Source organism: Pongo abelii, chromosome 5 (assembly GCF_028885655.2).
Source record: "Pongo abelii isolate AG06213 chromosome 5, NHGRI_mPonAbe1-v2.0_pri, whole genome shotgun sequence".
Classification (NCBI taxonomy): Eukaryota; Metazoa; Chordata; class Mammalia; order Primates; family Hominidae; genus Pongo; species Pongo abelii.
In genome coordinates, this window is record NC_071990.2 from 111,854,068 (window position 1) to 111,876,323 (window position 22,256).

The 22,256-nt window shown below is 38.4% G+C and overlaps 1 protein-coding gene across 22 annotated transcripts in view; it reads right to left on the reverse strand.

The window, feature by feature from the left end:
- The window catches only part of CDK19 (cyclin dependent kinase 19), a 212,297-nt gene that overhangs the window by 131,148 nt on the left and 58,893 nt on the right, over nucleotides 1-22,256 (reverse strand). For 14 of the 22 annotated variants that reach the window (XM_002817241.6, XM_054558033.2, XM_054558010.2 and 11 more), the window contains one exon: nucleotides 7,243-7,318. The exons of 1 other annotated variant lie outside the window; for it this stretch is intronic. In XM_002817241.6, coding sequence (XP_002817287.1) covers nucleotides 7,243-7,318 — 76 coding nt within the window. Of the gene's footprint in view, nucleotides 1-7,242; nucleotides 7,319-7,797; nucleotides 7,892-8,190; nucleotides 8,345-10,866; nucleotides 10,998-22,256 lie in introns of those variants that run through there. 7 more of the 22 variants (XM_054558015.2, XM_054558016.2, XM_054558025.2 and 4 more) reach the window with 4 other exon arrangements.

The following is a 22,256-nucleotide window of genomic DNA, read 5'->3' on the forward strand; positions in this document are numbered from 1 at the left end:
AGTGCTGCTCCACTCCACCCTGCCTGCTGGGCACTATGTGGAAGAACTGCAGGTGACAGCCCCTTTCAGCTGATCCTGCCTCTCACCACAGAAACATCAATGCTGGGATACTGGTGGATATATACACTGAGAAAGAACTGAGCAGAGGTGAATGAGGGAGTGGAGTTAATCAGCAACCCAAGCCAGAGCTGAGGGAGGCAGCAGTCTGCAAGAAGTCAGTATTTCCCTATTTCTCTTCCCTCCTCAATAAACTGAATGTTTATGCCCCTTGCCCTCCCAAATTCATATGTTGAAATCCTAACCCCTAACCAAAGTGATGATATTAGGACATGAGGCCTCTGGAGGTGACTAGGTAACGAGGACAGAGCCCTCATGAATGGAATTAGTTCCCTTATGTAAGAGAGCCGAGAGAAATGGTGGCTTTCCACCATGTGGAGACATAGGAAGAAGACGGCCATCCATCTGTGAACCAGGAAGCGGACCCTTACCAGACACTGAATGGGCCAGACACTGAATGGGCCTTGATCCTGGACTTCCCAGCCTCCAGAATGGCTAGAAATAGGTGTTTATAAGCCACCAAGTCTATGGTATTTTGTTATGACAGCCCAAACAGACTAAGACACCTCCTCAACCTATGCCCTTCACCCTACTTCCCCCTAATTTTCCCTTCAGCCGCTCTTCACTTCATTTGGAAATATCTCGATGTTGTTAGAAGTACTCAGGTGTAATAATATTTTATTGTATTTTATATATATACATTTTTTTTTTTGAGATGGGGGTCTCACTCTGTCACCCAGGCTGGAGTGTAGTGGTGCAATCATAACTCACTGTAACCTCTAACTCCTGGACTCAAGCAATCCTCCCACCTCAGCCTCCCAGGTAGCTAGGACTACAGGTGAGTGCCACTATGCCCAGCTAATTATTATTATTATTATTATTATTATTATTATTGAGACAGGGTCTCACAATATTGTCCAGGCTGATCTCAAACTCTTGGCCTCAAGCAATCATCCCACCTCAGCCTCCCAAAGTGCTGGGATTACAGGTGGGGGCCACCACACCTAGACTCAAGGGTAATAATCTTATAATCTTTATATCCTACAAAACTAGAATGATTAATAAATTTGAAATTTATACTTGTATTATTCCAGATTAAATTATATTTCATGAAAATTAATGGACTCTGCTCTTGTGGGGGGAAAAATTCTCTGTGTTTTTTGCAAAGAAAAAAGTCTAGAAGAATATACAAAAAAAAAATAATGATTACTTTTGAGGGTTACCATAACAGGTACTTTTACCAGCCTTTTTTTATATTGTCTGCTAATTTTACGACAAACATATTTTAATCTCATAATCGCAAAACAAATTAATGGTTGAATTAATAGCATTTACCATGTTTTCAACCTACCAACCTAAAGATCACAGAGGCCACAAATGTAACAGACTTTATATTAGAACTTCCCTGTAATCCCAGGCTAAAAATGCTGATGTTCACATGATCCTGGTATTTTAATCACCCAGAATTACTTCCTGTTGTGGCATAATGTAAAGTGTAAAGCACTGTACAAAGGTATGAGGTTATAATTAGCCTTTGGTCAATAAGGTTCAAATGAAATTAAAACGTGACATGACATTCTTTTTTAATGAGACGAGGTAATAACACATTTCATTCTTAAACTTTTTTCCTTTCTGTAAACTTGTACTTCTTCCAAGTTTATTCCACGATTACAAGCTCTTTAACTTATTTTCCCAGCATCCAACTATATCCTCAACAGTTATTCTGCAATCATAGTCCCAAGTTTTAAAGTAATGAGTGAAATGTTCATTCCTAATTATTTCCGCCTTAAAATCCTCTCAGCTATGTGTGCCTATATGAACTACAAAATACTAGGTGTTAGGTAATATAATGGTATGTAGAAGGAAGACGACAGAGAACAAGCCCTATCTACTCTTTAAGGTGTTGCCTCCATTCTCCCCAATCTATCAGTCCCTCTTAACCTCTCTGACTCTCAATTCCCTTACATATTCTGTCCTTCCATCACCAGGAAAACTAAACAAATAATAACTAAAATGAAAATTTCACCAGAGGGGCTCAACAGCAGAAGAAAGAATCAGCAAACTTAAAGACAGACAATTAAGAGTATCCAGTCTGACCAACAAAAAGAATGATGAAAAATGAACAGAGCCTTAGAGAGAGATCCATGGGACACCATGAAGCCTATAAACATATGTATAATGAGAGCTGCAATAAGAGAAGAGAGAAAAGAAAGGAAAGAAAGATTATGTGAAGAAATGATGACTGTGGTGGGGTGCAGTGGCTCATACATGTAATCCTAGCACTTTCAGAGGATGAGGCAGGAGGATCACTTGAGCTTAGGAGTTTTAGATCAGCCTGGACAACATAGTGAGACCTCATCTTTGCAAAAAATTTTTTAAAAAAAATTAGCTGAGCATGGTGGTGCATACCTGTAGTCCCAGCTACTTGGGTGGCTGAGGTGGTAAAATTGCTTAAGCCCAGCAGGTCAAGGCTGCAGCGAGCATGATTATGCCACTGTACTCCAGCCTGGGCAACAGAGTGAGATCCTGTCTCAAACAAAATAAAATAAAATAAAATTTAAAAAAAAGGAAATGATGGCTGAAAACTTCTCAAATTTGATGAAAAACATTAATCTACACATCCAAGGAGCTCAACAAACTCCAAGTAAGATAACTCAGAGAGCTGCACCAAGACATATCATAGTCAAACTGTCAAAGCCAAAGACAAAAACAGAATCTTGAAATCAACAAGAGGGAAAAAAAAAAACCCTCTTCATATACAAGAGATTCTCAAGATTAACAATTGATTTCTCATCAGAAACCACGGAGGCCAGAATGCAGAGATGACACAGTCAAAGTGTGAAAGAAAAAGACTATCAACCGAGAACTCTACATCCAACAACACTAATATTGCGAAACTCAAAAAGAGCTGGGTAAGACAGAAAAAGAATTACAGCATTCCCAGATACAAAAACTGAAAGAATTCATTGCTAGTATACCTGATATACAAAAAATACTAACAGGAGGCTTTCAGCTAAAATGAAAGGACTCTATACAGTAGCTCAAATCCACACAAAAAATTAAGAACACCAGTAAAAATAATGACATAGGTAAAGAGAAAAGAAAGCATAAATGTATTTTTGTCTGTAACTCTTTTCTTCAATATGATGTAAAGGACAAATACATAAAACAATGTTGCGGGAAGTCAGGGACCCCAAAAGGACGGACCAGCTGGAGCCGCAGCAGAGGAACATAAATTGTGAAGATTTCATGGACATTTATCAGTTCCCAAAATTAATACTTTTATAATTTATTACGCCTGTCTTTACTGCAATCTCTGAACATAAATTGTGAAGATTTCATGGACATTTATCAGTTCCCAAATAATATTCTTATAATTTCTTATGCCTGTCTGTACTTTAATCTCTTAATCCCGTTATCTTTGTAAGCTGAGAATGTACATCACCTCAGGACCACTATTGTACAAATAGATTGTAAAACATGTGTGTTTGAACAATATGAAATCAATGCACCCTGAAAAAGAACAGAATAACAGCGATTTTCAGGGAACAAGGGAAGATAACCACAAGGTCTGACTGCCTGCGGGGTCGGGCAGAACAGAGCCATATTTTTCTTCTTGCAGAGCCTATAAATGGACGTGCAAGTAGGAGAGATATGGCTGAAATCTTTTCCCAGCAAGGAATACCCTGGGGAAAGAATGCATTCCTGGGGGGAGGTCTATAAATCGCCGCTCTCGGCGTGTCTGTCTTATGCGGTTGAGATAAGGAATGAAATACGCCCTGGTCTCCTGCAGTACCCTCAGGCTTACTAGGATTGGGAAATTACAGCCCAGTAAATTTTGGTTAGACCAGATCTCTGCTCTTGAATCCTGTTTTCTGTTGAGATGTTTATCAAGACAATACATGCACAGCGGGACATAGACCCTCATCAGTAATTCTAATTTTGCCCTTGCCTTGTGATCTTTATTGCCCTTTGAAGCATGTGATCTTTGTGACCTACTCCCTGTTCATACACCCCCTCCCCTTTTAAAATCCCTAATAAAAACTTGCTGGTTTTGTGGCTCAGGGGACATCACAGACCTACCAATATGTGATGTTACCCCTGGAGGCCCAGCTGTAAAATTCCTCTCTTTGTACTCTTTCTCTTTATTTCTCAGACCGGCCAACACTTACGGAAAATAGAAAGAACCTACGTTGAAATATTAGGAGCTGGTTCCCCCAATAAAACAATAATTATAAAATTGTGTTAGTGGGCTTAATGCATAAGATGTATGTGCACAGTCACTGTGCAATACCATCCATGGTAAACTTGTGTGAAAATCCCTATCATGTTGGGGTTAAGTATTTAGGGTACTGATAAAATGCTATTCAATCTAGAAACTGCACACTTTCTAAAGTTCTATCAGGCAAACTCTCAATACAAATATGAAGGCTATGGCTGAGAGTGGTGACTCATGCCTGTAACTACAGCACTTTGGGAGGTTGTGGCGGGTGGATCACTTGAGGTCAGGTGTTCAAGACCAGCCTGGTCAACTTGGTGAAACCCTGTCTCTACTAAAATACAAAAAATGAGCTGGGCATGGTGGTGCACGCCTGTAATCCCAGTTATTTGGGAGGCTGAGACAGGAGAATCATTTGAACCCAGAAGGCGGAAATTGCACTGAGCCAAGATTGCACTACTGCAACCCAGCCTGGGTGACAGAGCGAGATTCTGTCTCCTACAAAAAAAAAAGAATGAAGGCTATAACAGATTTTAAGAGTTAAGTTGCTCCATCACATTCCAAATTTATATAAAGACACACATGCCCATGGATTCCTTGGCACATATAAGTCTCTGTTTCAAAAAGGACATTTATAATTGGGTTATCATTTCCTATTAATCAATACCTAAAATTTCAGCTATTTACCCAGTTAATTCATGGAAGGTAGGGCTGAAAATGCTGTGCTAAATTATGGTACTCTAACATAGAAAAACAGCCCACCAATAATATTTATATTGGTTGATATAATAACATGTAAGGATTTTAAAATGTGACAAATCACTTACCAAATGCTTATCTGGTAAAACATTACAAATACCTCCGCACATTTTTTTTTTTTTTTTTGAGACAGAGTCTTGCTCTTTCACCCAGGCTAGAGTGCAGTGGCACAATATCAGCTCACTGAACCTCCTAGGTTCAAGCAATTCTCCTGTCTCAGCCTCCTGAGTAACTGGAACTACAGGCGCATGCCACCACACCCGGCTAATTTTTGTATTTTCAGTAGAGATGGGATTTCGCCATATTGGTCAGGCTGGTCTCGAACTCCTGACCTCAGGTGATCCACCCCCCCACCCAGTCTCCCAAGGTGCTGGGATTATAAGTGTGAGCCACCGTGCCCAGCCACAAATACCACTTTATAATCAATGGAAAATCACCAAATCAGAATTTTTTCAAATAATTTGCATCCTAAAGCAAACATAGGTCCAAGCATGGTGGCTCACGCCTGCAATCCCAGCACTTTGGGAGGCCAAGGCAGGATTGCTTGCGGCAGAGGTTCAAGGTTACAGTGAGCTATGATTAAGCCACTGCACTCCAGCCTGGGTGGCAGAGCAAGACCTTGTCTCTAAAAAAAATTTTAAAAATTAAAGTAACACAAACTTAGAATCGTGGACCACTGCTAGAATTTTTTTATTCTGTTCATTCATTTATGTATTCAAGAAACATTTATGGCACACTTGCTATGTCAGACACTATGGTAGGAACTAGAGATAAAAAGACAAGGTCTGCCCCTCAAAGTACACACAGTCCAGGGAGAGGCTCCCATTCTAGAATTAAAGAAGGTATGATTAGAAGAGACCTAATAGTTCAGATGAAACTGGAACTCATCACTACTTAGCTACTAAGGCAGACAGATATCCAGGTCTAGAGATTTCCCACCCCATGTGTTCTTTGAACCACACTTCTTATGACTAAAAGCGATGAAGGAGTGTTTCCATGCAGGTGAAGCAGAAACATGGAACTGTGGGCAATATATGTAATAGTTATTAAATTAGAGACAGAAATCCCTAATGGATATGAACAATATAATTATTTAACAATTATTAAGTAACAATTATTTAAATAAATATCTAACAATTTAGAGATAAACATCTCTAATAGATGTGATATTATGGTAAAGCCCTAATTAGCAATCTTTACTGAAGAACTAAAATAAGGTAATATAATAGTAAGCCTTCTGAGCTATAATTAGTTTTGCCTCTGTTTTCTGATCTGTAAAATGGGGATATTAGAATTTTATTTCACAGATTGTTGTGAAAATTAAGTGAATTAATACTTGAAAGCACTTAGTAAGCCTGGTATCTAGTACACACTCATTAAATGTTTAGTATTCTTGTGAACAATCATTTCTTAAATGTACTAGTATGATACATAAAGACCAAAACAGAGAACTATTTTCTTTAAGGGATTATCCTATTATTATAATGGTCTTATTTTCTGGTGACTAATAACATCTCACTATATTATATATTTCAGAAATAGTATTTAAAATGAATAAGATTTAATACTATGACCCCTTTCTCTATAAAGACCTTATCAGTCCTAAAGCTACAGAAAAATAGACATTAATTAAATTACTAATTAAAATAAAATTCCATCACAATTTTAATAAATTAAATCATTTTGTTCAGTATTTCTGAGATCACAAATCTTAAATATCATTAAGAGGATATTCAGAGATGACTATGAAGTAACTGAAAAGTTTATGGGCTACACGTGGTGGCTCACACCTTTAATTCCAGCACTTTGGGAGGCCAAGGAGAGAGGATCATTTGAGCCCAGAAGTTTGAGACCAACCTAGGCAACATAAGGAGGCCTCTTCTCTACAAAAAAATTAAAAAATTAGCCAGGTGTGGTGGCACATGCCTGTAATCCCAGCTACTCGAGAGGCTAAGGCAGGAAGATCGCTTGAGCTTAGGAGGTCCAGGCTGCAGTAGACTCCAGCCTGGGCAACAAAATGAGATCCTGTCTCAAAATTTAAAAATAAAATAAAAAGTTTATGCAGATTTTCTCACTCTACATAAAATATTCTTAAACTAATATATGTAAAATAAACATTCATTATATATAAATGAAACTTTTATATTAAAATAAATCATCACCCAATATCAATAATAAAATAAATAACTGTATTTGTATCCACTTACTGCAATCTCTCTACAAGCCGACATGGATATTCCTGTGCCTTCAATTTGCTTCAATGCATATTCCTTTTCATCTTTTCTGCACATAAACAAAAAAACATTATTTTTCCATATATCACTTTCAGATTCAAAATTATAACTACAAAAACAATGGAAATGCACTTAATTTCTCAGTGATATGTAAACACTCTCATTATACCATGCATTGCTTATTATTTTTGATAATATTTCAACTACAGAAATATGAAATACCAAAAGAAATTCATGTCACAATGAAAACATCAGACAGAGCCAAAACACAAAATTCAAAATTGAAACAGAACAGGATACTAAACACAGCACTAGTTTCAAAGAGTAAACAAGCATAAATATAAACTCAAACATATTGCAAGATAATTCCACTCCTGTCTTAATTATCTGGAGTCTACAAAAGCATTCTGTTATAGACATTCGCTATAAAAAACTGAGAGATATAAACTCCCAGATTCACTTAAAGTAATTTCATAGTATAAGAAGCTTTATAGGAATGATAACTCACTGAAACACACTGTATCTCACCTAGGATTGGGACATTCAAAAGCCCGAGGACCTCAATCAAAGGCCTTTTAAAGATTTCAAAGTTCTAGCCACCAACATGTCATTCTCAGGAACACTAGGAGAAACCCAGTAGTTAAAGTGGATTTTTCAAACAATAGACAGAGTATTAGGAATCCTGGGAAATCCCAACAGTTACTAAGTTGCTTAACCAAGAGAATACAGCAGTTCAAAAACAAGTGAAACATTCTGTTAAAATACTAATAGTATAAGATAAGCAGCTAGTACAATACAGTAAGTACGGTAAGCATTCTCAAGGGTGCTGATACCAGAACCAGCCACACAAAGGTCTCAGCTGAATATCATAACTATAGTTCATATTGTGAGCTGTTCTTGTAACAGAAGTTAAATCCATGCCTTCCAAGTTTTGTCTTTTGATCATATTAGAGCCTCAGCAAAGTATCACCACGTCATGATGTTTTTGTCAAATATAGCGCCAAAGTAGTGCCACATCTGTCTTAGCTATTCCTCATTTTCCCCATTCTGTGTTTACCTGCAGATAGAGCAGTTTAGGATGTTATTCAAAATCCACATTTTAAAACACCATTTTACATCCCTTTTTGAAGATTTTCACAATCATCTATAAGCAAATAATTGAGTTATGGTTACCTTCCCTCACAATGAGTTTGAAAATTATATCCATTTTTCTTCCAACAGATAGCATTCAGGAAATAATTAAACAGTATTTTGACAAACAAAACATACTAGGTATGTCAACAAGATGGACTATGATGCAATTTTTTAAATGATGGCTAGAAGGTCATTAGAAACGTGGAAAATATTTACCATATACTACAGAGAAAATACACAAATTATACTATATAAAAATATACATCTACAAACATGTTGAAGGCAATACAAAAAATTAACAACAGTTACGTTAAGATATAGGAAGTTATGTCAACTAACTTTAGAGCTAATATTATATTGCCTTTAAAAAGCCAAAATAAATTGATATTCTGAGAATACCTACTGAAACAATCTTTAGTATTTTCAAAGTGATAGCTCAGGCATGTTTTCAAGAGAAAAGTCAAAAATAAGGAAAGTTTAAATGATCATTTTTTCCTTTTTCTCCATCCTGTTTTTTGCCCAGACATAAAACTAGACTTTTTCAGACCACTCAGAAGCCACTAAGAAGCACAAACTGCAGGTGATTGAATGTAATCAAAGCCAAGTGTCCCTCCTGTGCCTTAAATGTATTTGTGGGTATATGAATGAGAGCACATGTGCCTGAGAAGCTCAACACAATGCTTACAATGTAAATTTTATACATTTAATAATTAAGTTATCTATCAGGTATCTATTGCTAAATATTTAAGTTTGATGTATTCTTGAAACAAAATTATAAAAGCTTTCTGAAAAATTTTTCACATGAAACTATAATTTTTTCTACAGAAACATTTCAATCCTCAGTTCCCCCAGACAAAGTAGTCCAGAAGCTCATGTAATTGCATAGTTTTATTTTTAATACTGTAAAGAATATTACACAATCTGGATAGGTTATAGTTGCTATGGAAACTATAAGATCTTTGCAGTAAGTCAAAAAGTGCAAAATTAACACATCAAATTAATGGCTTTTGAATTTCACATCCAGGCTGTCAAAGGAATTTGAAAGCTTGAACAGAAGAGACTGAGCATAGGCCTTTTACTCTAAATTATGTGGACAGGAACAAGGAACAAACCCAGTAATTATTTCACTTAATAAGTTTAAATATAACTTCCACCTGTTAAAATAAAATACTAAAAAATTTGCAATTTTAAGGTTTATTTGCAACATTTAAATTGAGAATGAAAGAAAGTACATATATCATTACTATTTCTCTTTGTAAACTAACTGTCAGATGGTAAGTGATGATGCGGCATCTCTAAGGTTCACCATATGAAGAAGCTGCAAGGTCCCAGAGGGCATATGGGACTCCTTGGCACTGTACTACGTGAATGCCAATCTTTGGGCATATGCCAACACCTTAGTCTGAAGACGAAACATGTATCCTTTAACACAACGTCCAGAAATATTTCAATGATTAGGCACATGAGACAGGGAAGCTCCCATGTGAGTGCCCCTCTCCAGGAGTTCTTCCAGGTAGAGGAATTCATACCTCACAGCTTAGATGTTTCAGGCACATGTAATATTAAATATCATAAAAGAATAATTTTTTCTTTTACATGACAAGGCTGAAAGCAGGTGAACCTGCCTAGCCTACACTGCTATGATAATCTGGCTTTTAGAGGCAGCTTAGTTCCTCCTTAAAACTATTTCATTTCCAAATTACTTTTATTTCTGAATAACATAAAGACAGACAAAGCAATTCCAAAGCCTTCAGAGAAACTGTTTTCTACATTTTTGTGTATATTAGATAGTATGATTAGAGCAACTGCATATTGAAATTAATCAGAGGAACTTACTAAATGCATCCAGAAGAATTAAAAATACATGTATTTGTACTATAAACATGGATAAATGCTATATAGAATTTTTAAATATCAAGATGTTTCTTCTATATGTCTATAACATGTAGCAACACCATGAAAACTTCACTCTCAGCAGTCACAATGAAAAACAATTGTTTGATGTGAACATTACATAACAAAATAGAACAAATAAATTTGACACAGACCGATTCTATTAGGTCTTCCATCTGAGACACTATGTTCCCTTTTTTTTTTTTTTTTTTTTTTTGAGACAACTGTGTCCCCCAGGCTGAAGTACAGTGGCATGATCTGGGCTCACTGCAGTGTCAACTTCATGGGCTCAGATGATCCTCCCACTTCACCCTCCCAAGTAGCTGGGACTGCAGGCACACACCACACGCCCAGGTATTTTTTGTAAAGATGGGGTTTCGCCATATTGCCCAGGCTGGTCTCGAACTCCTGAACTCAAGTGATCCGCCCACCTCGGCCTCCCAAAGCTCTAGGATTACAGGCCTGCACCACCGCGCCCTCCTGGCTCTGGAAAATTCTTGATGCAAACAATTCTATAGAGAGTAGAAAATATAAAAAGCACACATCTGTGCAAAAAATAGAAATCATTACCTTAAAATGAAAGCTTACTCCCATACAGAAAATCAAGCTCAGTGGTAGAATTTACATGTAATACAGGGAAGAATTTCTCAAGTCTAGGGAAGCAAGCCCAGCAGGAACATCTCTAAATGAAATATTAGGACCTGTTTTAATGAAAAAGATAGTCTTACACCTTTCAATAACATCCAAACTTGGTGACCAGCCCCCACTCAACTGTAGCAAGGTAAAGCACAATTCAGTAGCCTACATGCAAAAACACAGAGTTTAACCAAAGTTCCATTTGTTGTAGTCACAATTAGACTGGCCCAAGGCTCTTTGACTCCTATCAATAATACTGCTGGATGTCCAGACCATCCCTAGGCCATGTTCATCCCAAAGACCTACAGTAGACAAAAAATTCAGAAGAAGCATCTTTTAAAGAAAGATAAGAAAAACCAAAAGCAGGCAAGCTGAAGGAAAATTTTAAAGTATTCAAAATAACAGAATAAAAATCCTTTTTCTTTGTTTCTAATAAAAACAGAAAAGCCTTATTATTTTATATCAACTAACAACTACTGAGTTTATATTATGTATCCCAATACTGCCAAACTCTTGGGATGAACAAATTAGAGTCAGGTATCAGGAAGTTCACAATCCACATGGAAAGAGATTCTGGGTGACCAGAAAATAATACAAGTAACCCTGATGTGCTCCACACCCACAAAAGATATGCACAGTAAGTGCAGAGAGAATGCAACCAATAATTCATTCAGAACTTTAAGGAAGGTAACTCCATAAGCCATGCCCGAGGGAGGAGTTCCCTAGGTAGAGGAGGGATCAAGAGGTTAGAGAATTCCAGGTAGAAGTATGGCATAAGAAAAACAACAGAAGCATATTCAAGAAACAGCTGGTATCCAGTATAAATAGAAAGCTAGGTGCGTTATGACTAGGGCAAGAGATGAGGTTAGAAAAGTAAAGAAAGAGACCATGTGATCTACAAAGAAGCTTGTACTTGATATGTAAACAGTGTAGAGTCAAAGGTTTTTGGAATAGAGAAGGTGCATTAACAGATCTTTGCTCAGAAAAATAACAATGATAACTACAGATAAAAACAGGTGGCACAGCAAACATTTGGTAGGGTGTGTCAAATGTCCAGATAAGAGAAGATGAAGGACTAGATCAGCAGCAGAGAAGAAATAATAGGTTCAAAAGACATTTGAGTCAGAACTGACAGAATTTAGTAACCACTTGATTCTGTGTGAAGGAGAAGATGACTCTGAAGAGGGATGAAGTTTCCACTTTGCCTCATCGTATGAATGACCACATTATTATTATTATTATTATTATTTTTGAGACAGAGTCTTGCTCTGTTGCCCTGGCTGGAGTGCAGTGGCATGATCTCAGCTCACTGCAACCTCCGCCTCCCAGGTTCAAGCAATTCTTCTGCCTCAGCCTCCCGAGTAGCTGGGACTACAGGCGCCCGCCATCACACCCAGCTAATTTTTGTATTTTTAGTAGAGACAGGGTTTCACCATGTTGGCCAGGCTGGTCTCGAACTCCTGACCTGGTGATCCGCCTGCCTTGGCCTCCCAAAGTGCTGGGACTATAGGCGTGAGCCACTGTGCCCAGCCAAATGATCACACCATTAACCAAAGAAATGATGACATGACCTAAATGAAGACCTGGAAACCTAAGATTTTATCCTAAAAGCAATGAAAATTACATATGAAGGTTAATCTTCTTAGAGAGGACTAAAATTAAAGGGATGAAAAACAATTAGGAAGTTACTGCGATGTAAGTGTGAGAAGGTGAAAACCTGGATGAGTAGAACAGAATGTTAGCTCTGAAAGGGATCTAAGACAATCCTGTATAATCTGTTCACTTCAGTGATGAAGAACCTAGGCCAGCAGCTAGAGGCAGAGCTAAGACCAGCTCTTCCAATTCTTCATGACAGAGGGGTAATAAGACAGAAGAAAAGAAGGGACACCTGTAATAGTCATTTTAAAGGAGGAATTGATGGGACCAAATGAACAGAAAAGATTAAGAAGGAAGAGTCAAAGATGAGTCTGAGGTTTTGAGCCTGGCTGATGCAAGGATGTGATGCCACTGAGAACAAGGTTCATATCAGATCTCAGAAGATTCTGTAGCTTATAAATGATTCCTTTACATAGAAAGAAACCCCAACCAAAAATGAAAATATCTCGGAAGTTCAAAAAGGAGATGCCCTGAAGATATTTATTTACTAAGGGTCTACCATAGCAGAGTTTCAGACTGAAAGGTTTGAGTCCATAGATGTGATGATATTGCCTAGAGGAAGTAGCACATAGATAAGAAGACTTTTGAGTGCCCAGGAAAGAACTGGAGGGAGGGAGGAAGGGAAGGAAACAGTTCTGAAGATACTTCTCTTTTTCTTTTCTGAAACAGAGTCTCACTCTGTCACCCAGGCTGGAGTGCAGTGGCGCAATTTTGGCTTCACTGCAACCTCCACTTCCTGGTTCAAGCAATTCTCCTGCCTCAGCCTCTGGAGTAGCTGGGATTACAGGCGCATGCCACCACGCCCAACTAATTTTTGTATTTTTGGTAGAGATAGGGTTTCACTATGTTGGCCAGGCTGGTCTCGACTCCTGGCCTCAAGCGATCCACCCACCTCGAACTCCCAAAGTGCTGGGATTACAGGCATGAGCCACCACACCCAGCCCAATACTTCTCTTTCATATCCCTTAGAACAGGGTCCTCAACACTTGGCCCACAGATCCCTACCAGTTGGTAGCCTGTTAGGAACAGGGCTGAACAGCTGGAGGTGAGTGGTGGGCGAGCAAGCAATGCTTCATCTGTATTTACAGCTACTCTCCATCACACCCATTACCACCTGAGCTCCGCCTCCCGTCAGATCAGTGGCAGCATTAGATTCTCATAGAAGTGCAAAACCTACTGTGAACTGCACGTGCAAGAGATAGGTTGCGTGCTCCTTATGAGAATCTAATGCCTGATGTTCTGTCACTGTCTCCCATCACCCCCAGATGGGACCATCTAGTTGCAGGAAAACAAGCACAGGACTCCCGCTGACTCTACATTATGGTGAGTTGTATTTCATTATATACTACAGTGTAATAATAACACAAATAAAGTGCAAAATAAATGTAATGCACTTGAATCATCCCGAAACCATCCCCAGCCTGCTGGGTCTGTGGAAAAACTGTCTTCCACAAAACCCGTCCCTGGTCCCAAAAAGGTTGGAGACCACTGCCTTAGAAGACAAACAATTCTATGAAGTTTGCTTTTTCTAAACCTTATGAGTCGAATTCAAATCATGAAATCATCAGAAATACAGTATCTAAAATAAGACAGTATTACCAGTTTTTACAACTAGGTGTTACTAATAAGACATTCTTCAAACTATGTGATGTGCATCCATTGGTCAGATTAAAAAAAAAAAAAGACATTCTTCATATCTGAGCCAACTATTTTTTTCTTCAAGAAGAATGATGAAATAAATCAATGTTGTATCCCTTTCCTTTATTATGTGATGATTTGGCTTAGCCGAGTAGGAGGCTTCCACAACATGGAAAAATAATTTTAAAACACAATGTGGAATAAAAATTTGAAATAACAAAAAAAAAGATCATCTTGTTTCATATGGGTATCATTCTGAATAATTCAGTATCATCATGAGCCCAATATTCAGCCAGCCTAGTAGTAATGATCCCTTATTTGGAAACAGTATTCTTTATTACATAATAACATATTTAAATTTTTTATGATGAAATTTTTCAAAAATAAATAAATGACAGTAATGCTGCATGTACCCATCACACAATTATCAACTCACAGAGAGCCTTATTTCTACTGCCTCCACTTTTCTTAATTATTTTGAAACAAATCCCAGACATCTTTCCATTTCATTCATAAATAGTTCAATGTCATAACACTTTAATATCAAGAATTTTTCTAGTTTGAATAATAGTCTTTTAAAGTAATTCTGAAACATTTAAAATCTTCCAACATAAGGTATTGCTATTATTTTGTCTTCCTCTTATTAATGAATGATGTCAGATAATACTAGCACCCTCTTTATGCTTTCCTTTTCTTTTCTGACAAAAATGTGCATCAGAAATTATGCTTTCATCCACCAAATATTTCACCTATTCAATCTCTAAACATCACCAAAATACAGTACTATTCTTCTTTATTCAACTTAAGAATTCCCTCGCAACATGAAAATGTGACAACAGTTTGATTATGTCTTTGCTTTCATTCCTTAGAAAGACTACCTTTATTTACTCCTGTTTTTGTGTATGTATGGAGACAGGGTCTCACTACGTTGCCCAAGCTGGTCCCAAACTCTTGACCTCAAGCAATCCTCCTGCCTGGCCTCCCAAAGTACTGGAATTACAAGTATGAGCCACTGACCTAGCCTACTCCTTTTTCTTACAAAATGATTGACTAGTTATGTTGGGTTTTTTTGTTTGTTTTTGGTTTTTTGTTTGTTTGTTTGTTTAGACAGAGCTTCACTCTGGCACCCAGGCTGGAAGGCAGTGGTACGACCTCAACTTACTGCAGCCTCAACCTCCCGGGCTCAGATGATCCTCCCACCTCAGCCTCCCAAGTAGCTGGAATTACAGGCATGCTCCACCACACCAGGCTAATTTTTTGTACTTTTTGTAGAGACAGGGTTGTGCCATGTTGCCTAAGCTGGTCTCGAATTCCTGGGCTCAAGCAATCCGCCCACCTTGGCCTCTCAAAGTGCTAGGATTACAGGCGTGAGCCACCACACCTAGTTAATTATCTTTCTCTTAAAAATGATCTTCATTATATACCATTTCCTTCATTTAGCATTCCAAGTCAGATAAATATTTAGTATTTTAAAAGCTCTAAAATTATAAAATTTTAGAAATCCCTATTAGTTTGGCCAAAAAAAAAAAACCTCTCAAAACAACTAGAATAATTTTTTCTTTTTTTTTAGACAAGGTCTCTGTCACCCAGATTGGAGTGCAGTGGCGCGATCATGGTTCACTACTGCCTCGACCTCCCAGACTCAAGCAATCCTCTCACCTCAGCTTCAGAGTAGCTGAGACTATAGGTGTGCACCACCACACCTGGATTTTTTTTTTTTTAATGTTTTGTAGAGATGGGGTCTCACTATGTTTCCCAGGCTGGTCTCAAACTCCTAGGCTCAAGAGATCCTCCTGCCTTGGCCTCCCAAAGTGCTGGGATTAGAGGGGTGAACCACAATGCTTGGCTTAGAATAATGTTTTCATTGATGAATTAATTGTATAATTTCTTTTTTTTTAAGGTGTTCATATTTAGTTGACATCTGTATGCAACCATATCCTGGAGAGTTTTAATGAAAAACAACAATTCACTGAATTGAATTTGCACATCAATATACTTCATCAGTGGCCCACTAATGCTTCAAATCTTATTAATTAGGATATGTTGATAATATTTCCCCAAGCTTCTTACTTTTTAGTCAACAACTACTTGAACTGTCAGTGCACTTCTAAAATCTCAAGTTCAATGTGCATTAGTAACTATATTACTACATATCATCAATATTTAATGCTTAGTTTGTTTCTAAAATTGGCAAATTCTTTTTTTTTTTTTTTTAGACAGGGTCTTGCTCTGTCACCCAGCTCAGAGTGCAGTGGTGTAATCATGGCTTACTGCAGCCTCGACCACCCAGGCTCAAACAATCCTCCCGCCTCAGCCTCCCAAGTAGCTGGGATTACAGGCACACGTCATCACACCCAGCTAATTATTTATTTTTTATTTTGTAAGACAGGGTCTCGCTATGTTGCCCAGGTTGATCTCAAACTCCTGGGCTCAAGTGATCCTCCCATCTCCACCTCACAAAGTGTTGGGATTACAGGCCTGAGACATCGCACCTGGCCTAAAAATGGCAAATTCTTATTGCTGGGAAATGAATTTTTAAAAAATGTATCTGCAGTAATGCTTAAGACTTCAGGCATTACTTTTAAGGCTTAGGCTTAAAACATTAATGATTAATAGACTGCAATCATTAGTAAATATTTAGTTAAACTAAATTTTTTTTTTTTTGAGACAGAGTCTCACTCTGTCACCAGGCTGGAGTGCAGTGGCTCAATCTTAGCTCAATGCAACCTTTGCCTCCTGGGTTCAAGCGATTCTCGTGCCTCAGCCTCCCAAGTAGCTGGGATTACAGGCACGCACAACCATGCCCAGCTAATTTTTTTGCATTTTTAGTAGAAACAGGTTTTCACCATGTTGGCCAGGATGGTCTCGATCTCCTGACCTATGATGCGCCCGCCTTGGCTTCCCAAAGTGCTGGGATTACAGGCGTCAGCCACCCTGCCCAGCCTAAACTAAATTTTTTATAGAAAACATTATCTTACTTTGAGAATTCATGAATCTTAAGTCAGACTTACTTGCTACAGAAGGTAATATAATAAGTGATGTGAAGCATTTATTTCAGAAATATTTTACTAAGCACATAATATGTGTCAAGCACTGTGCTAGGTTCCAGGAACAGGAGGAAGAAAGAGCTGATCCCTTCCCTTGTGATTTTTTTTTTTTTTTTTTTGAGATGGACTTTCAGAAAGAGCTGATCCCTTCCCTTGTGAATCTTTTTTGGTTTTTTGTTTTTTGTGTTTTTTTTTGAGATGGAGTTTCACTCTTGTTGCCCAGGCTGGAGTGCAGTGGCACAATCTCAACTCACTGCAACCTCCGCCTCCCAGGTTCAAGCTATTCTGCTGCTTCAGCCTCCTAAGTAGCTGGGACTACGGGCATGCACCACCATGCTCAGCTAATTTTTGTATTTTTGGTAGAGATGGGGTTTCACTATGTTGGCCAGGCTGGTCTCGAACTCCTGACCTCAGGTGACCCGCCTGCCTCACCTCCCAAAGTGCTGGGATTATAGTTGCGAGCCACCATGCCTAGCCCCTTGTGAGTCTTTATACAGAGAGACACACAAGCAAAGGGTACAACCTAATAAATGCTGTAACAGAAAAACATGCAAAGAACATCAGATAATGAGTGAATAGAAGGGCTTGGTTGTGGTGGAGGGGATAGACAGGGACTGCTATCAGGTAAATAATTTTCAAAGGAACATTTGAGTGGGTCCCGAGAGATAAGCAGGATTTCACTGAGCAAAGGAGGAAAGGACAGGGCCTTATAGACACCAGAAATCTGTGGACAAAGTCCAAAAATTAAGATCCATGCTATATCCAAGCAATTAGCCAAAGACAAATACAGCTAGAATACAAGAGGTGAAAAAACACAAGAAAAGAGCAAAGCAGACAGAATTAGCATAGTTTTGCATGGTATGCTGAAAACTTGGCACTTTTCCTGTACTATGTAAAGCCATCAGAGGTTTTCCAGGAAAAGAAACATGATCAAACAGGTATTCTCAGTAAGTAGATAGTATGCAGGGTGGGTCAGAAGATTTAAAGCCAGAGGTAGGGGGATCAATGTAGAAGTTTGAGGAGGGTGGATGAGGGCCAAAATTAGAGTAAATGTAGTCAGAATGGAGGGAATGGACTCAAGAGGCATTTCAGAGAAAAAAAATATATCTATTATGGCCAGACGCGGTGGCTCATGCCTGCGATCCCAACACTTTGGGAGACCAAGGCAGGCAGATCACTGAGATCAGGAATTCAAGACCAGCCTGGGCCACATGGTGAAACTCTGTCTCTACTAAAAATACAAAATTAGCTGGGCGTGGCGCACGCCTGTACTCCCAACAATTTAGGAGGCTGAGGCAGGCACATCACCTGAGGTTAGAGGTTCAAGACCAGCCTGGCCAACATAGTGAAACCCCGTCTCTACTAAAAATACAAAAATTAGCTGGGCATGGTGGTACATGTCTGTAGTTTCAGCTACTCAGGAGGCTAAGGCAGGAGAGTCACTTGAACTGGGTAGGCAGAGGTTGCAATGAGCTGAGACTGCACCATTGTATTCCAGCCTGGGAGACAGAGCGAGACTCTGTCTCAAAAAAAAAAAAAGGTACAAAAATGAGCTGGGTATGGTGGCTCGCCCCTTGGTCCCAGCTACTCAGGAGGCTGAGGCTGGAAGATCACTTGAGCCAGGAAAGTGGAGGTTGCAGTGAGCCAAGATTGCACCACTGCACTCCAGCCTGGGCAAGACCCTGTCTTAAAAAAAAAAAAAAAAAAATTATCTACTGTGGCCAAATATATTTAGGTACATTGTAGGCATTCAAGAAATATTTAACGAATATGTATGCATATGTGTGCACATGTTTGTGTATATGTGTATGTGTATATTTACGTGTGTGTGCGCATGTGTATATATATGTTTCTTGGGCAGACAGCCAAAAGAACAGCTGAAGGTAACTGAGGTTTCTAGTCTAAGTTTTGTCTCAGTGAAATTAAGTTCATTTACAAAAAAGAAAAAATAATACTGACAATGGGCTAGTTTGGAAGTAGAGAATAAATTCATTTTGGACATGTTGATTTTGAAGTAGCAACTGAAGAGGCAATAGAATATGAATGAAAGAAAATAACAGAACTGGAGTTCAGAAAAGAGAACATCTCCATAGAGGTGACTGTTAAAACCACAGAAGTAACTGTGATCACAAAGGGAAAGAACACAGAATCAAAGGGCTAAAGATGGTGGTCAGTGCAACCAAACCTCTTTCACATGATGGCACTCACATAATGCTATTATTTCTACCCTGGACACCAGGGTAGAAGCAGACAAAACTACACACGGGCAGAGAGAAAAGGACCCATGGGCTTCCACTGCCCTAAAGCCCACTGGTTGCCAAAGAATTTAGAGGATTAATTAACAGGACCCACAACCCATTCACAGCACCCATGCCACAGGAGCCCTTCTTCAGTAAACACCATCCTACAAAAGGCTGAAGAAAGGGAAACTATTAAAATTCCCCGATAGCAGCAAATCTGGATGTGGGATACTCTAAGAAAACTGGGTTGACTCCCCTCCGCTTAGAAAAGGAGAGCCATAAAAAAGGATAACCTAGATTAAAAGAGACTCAAAGCATGTAACAATCAAATACTATGCATGAAATACTTGACTAAATTGTGGTTCAAATAAAAATAGCTATAAAAGTTTACTTGTGGGACACCTGGGGAAATTTAATTATGAACCAGAATTTACATAATATTCCCATTATGATATCATGGTTAATTTTATTTTTTAATTTTTATTAACTGTCAAATATAGGATAATGGTATGGTAATGCAAGCAAATGTTCTTATTCTTAAGAGATATAGGTTCAACTATTTGGGGGTGACATGTAATGACAACAGCAAATTAATTTCAGATTGTTCAAATACATCAAAAACCATTCATATATATACACAGAGAGAGATAAAGCACTTATAGAAAGATAATAACAATTGAATCTAGGCATTCAAGGCAGCTGAAGGTAGGTGTTCACTGTTCTAAAGTAAACTTTTCTGCTTTTACAAAACTTTTCTTAATAACAAAATTGAAGAGAGAAATAACTAATAAGCAGCAGTTAAAGAGTTAAAGAGAAGGACGAGTATGGTGGCTCACATCTGTAATCCCAGCACTTTAGGAGGCCAAGGTGGGAGAACTGCTTGAGGCCAGGAGTTTTGAGACTAGCCTGGGGAACATGGCAAGACCCCATCTCTAAAAAAAATTTAAAAATTGGCTGTGCCACATCAAAAAGCTTATCCACCATGATCAAGTGGGCTTCATCCCTGGGATGCAAGGCTGGTTCAATATACACAAATCAATAAATGTAATCCAGCATATAAACAGAACCAAAGACAAAAACCACATGATTATCTCAACAGATGCAGAAAAGGCCTTTGACAAAATTCAACAACCCTTCATGCTAAAAACTCTCAATAAATTAGGTATTGATGGGATGTATCTCAAAATAATAAGAGCTATTTATGACAAACCCACAGCCAATATCATACTGAATGGGCAAAAACTGGAAGCATTCCCTTTGAAAACTGGCACAAGACAGGGATGCCCTCTCTCACCACTTCTATTCAACATAGTGGTGGAAGTTCTGGCCAGGGCAATTAGGCAAGAGAAGGAAATCAAGGGTATTCAATTAGGAAAAGAGGAAGTCAAATTGTCCCTGTTTGCAGATGACATGATAGTATATCTAGAAAACCCCATTGTCTCAGCCCAAAATCTCCTTAAGCTGATAAGCAACTTCAGCAAAGTCTCAGGATACAAAATCAAGGTACAAAAATCACAAGCATTCTTATACATCAATAACAGACAAAGAGAGAGCCAAATCATGAGTGAACTCCCATTCACAATTGCTTCAAAGAGAATAAAATACCTAGGAATCCAACTTACAAGGGATGTGAAGGACCTCTTCAAGGAGAACTACAAACCACTGCTCAAGGAAATAAAAGAGGATACAAACAAATGGAAGAACATTCCACGCTCATGGGTAGGAAGAATCAATATCATGAAAATGGCCATCCTTCCCAAGGTAATTTACAGATTCAATGCCATCCCCATCAAGTTACCAATGACTTTCTTCACAGAATTGGAAAAAACTACTTTGAAGTTCATATGGAACCAAAAAAGAGCCCGCATTGCCAAGTCAATCCTAAGCCAAAAGAACAAAGCTGGAGGCATCACACTACCTGACTTCAAACTATACTACAAGGCTACAGTAACCAAAACAGCATGCTACTGGTACCAAAACAGAGATATAGATCAATGGAACAGAACAGAGCCGTCAGAAATAATGCCACATATCTACAACTATCTGATCTTTGACAAACCTGACAAAAACAAGAAATGGGGAAAGGATTCCCTATTTAATAAATGGTGCTGGGAAAACTGGCTAGCCATATGCAGAAAGCTGAAACTGGATCCCTTCCTTACACCTTATACAAAAATCAATTCAAGATGGATTAAAGACTTAAATGTTAGACCTAAAACCATAAAAACCCTAGAAGAAAACCTAGGCATTACCATTCAGGACATAGGCATGGGCAAGGACTTCATGTCTAAAACACCAAAAGCAATGGCAACAAAAGCCAAAATTGACAAATGGGATCTAATTAAACTCAAGAGCTTCTGCACAGCAAAGGAAACTACCATCAGAGTGAACAGGCAACCTACAAAATGGGAGAAAATTTTCGCAACCTACTCATCTGACAAAGGGCTAATATCCAGAATCTACAATGAACTCAAACAAATTTACAAGAAAAAAACAAACAACCCCATCAAAAAGTGGGCGAAGGACATGAACAGACACTTCTCAAAAGAAGACATTTATGCAGCCAAAAAACACATGAAAAAATGCTCACCATCACTGGCCATCAGAGAAATGCAAATCAAAACCACAATGAGATACCATCTCACACCAGTTAGAATGGCAATCATTAAAAAGTCAGGAAACAACAGGTGCTGGAGAGGATGTGGAGAAATAGGAACACTTTTACACTGTTGGTGGGACTGTA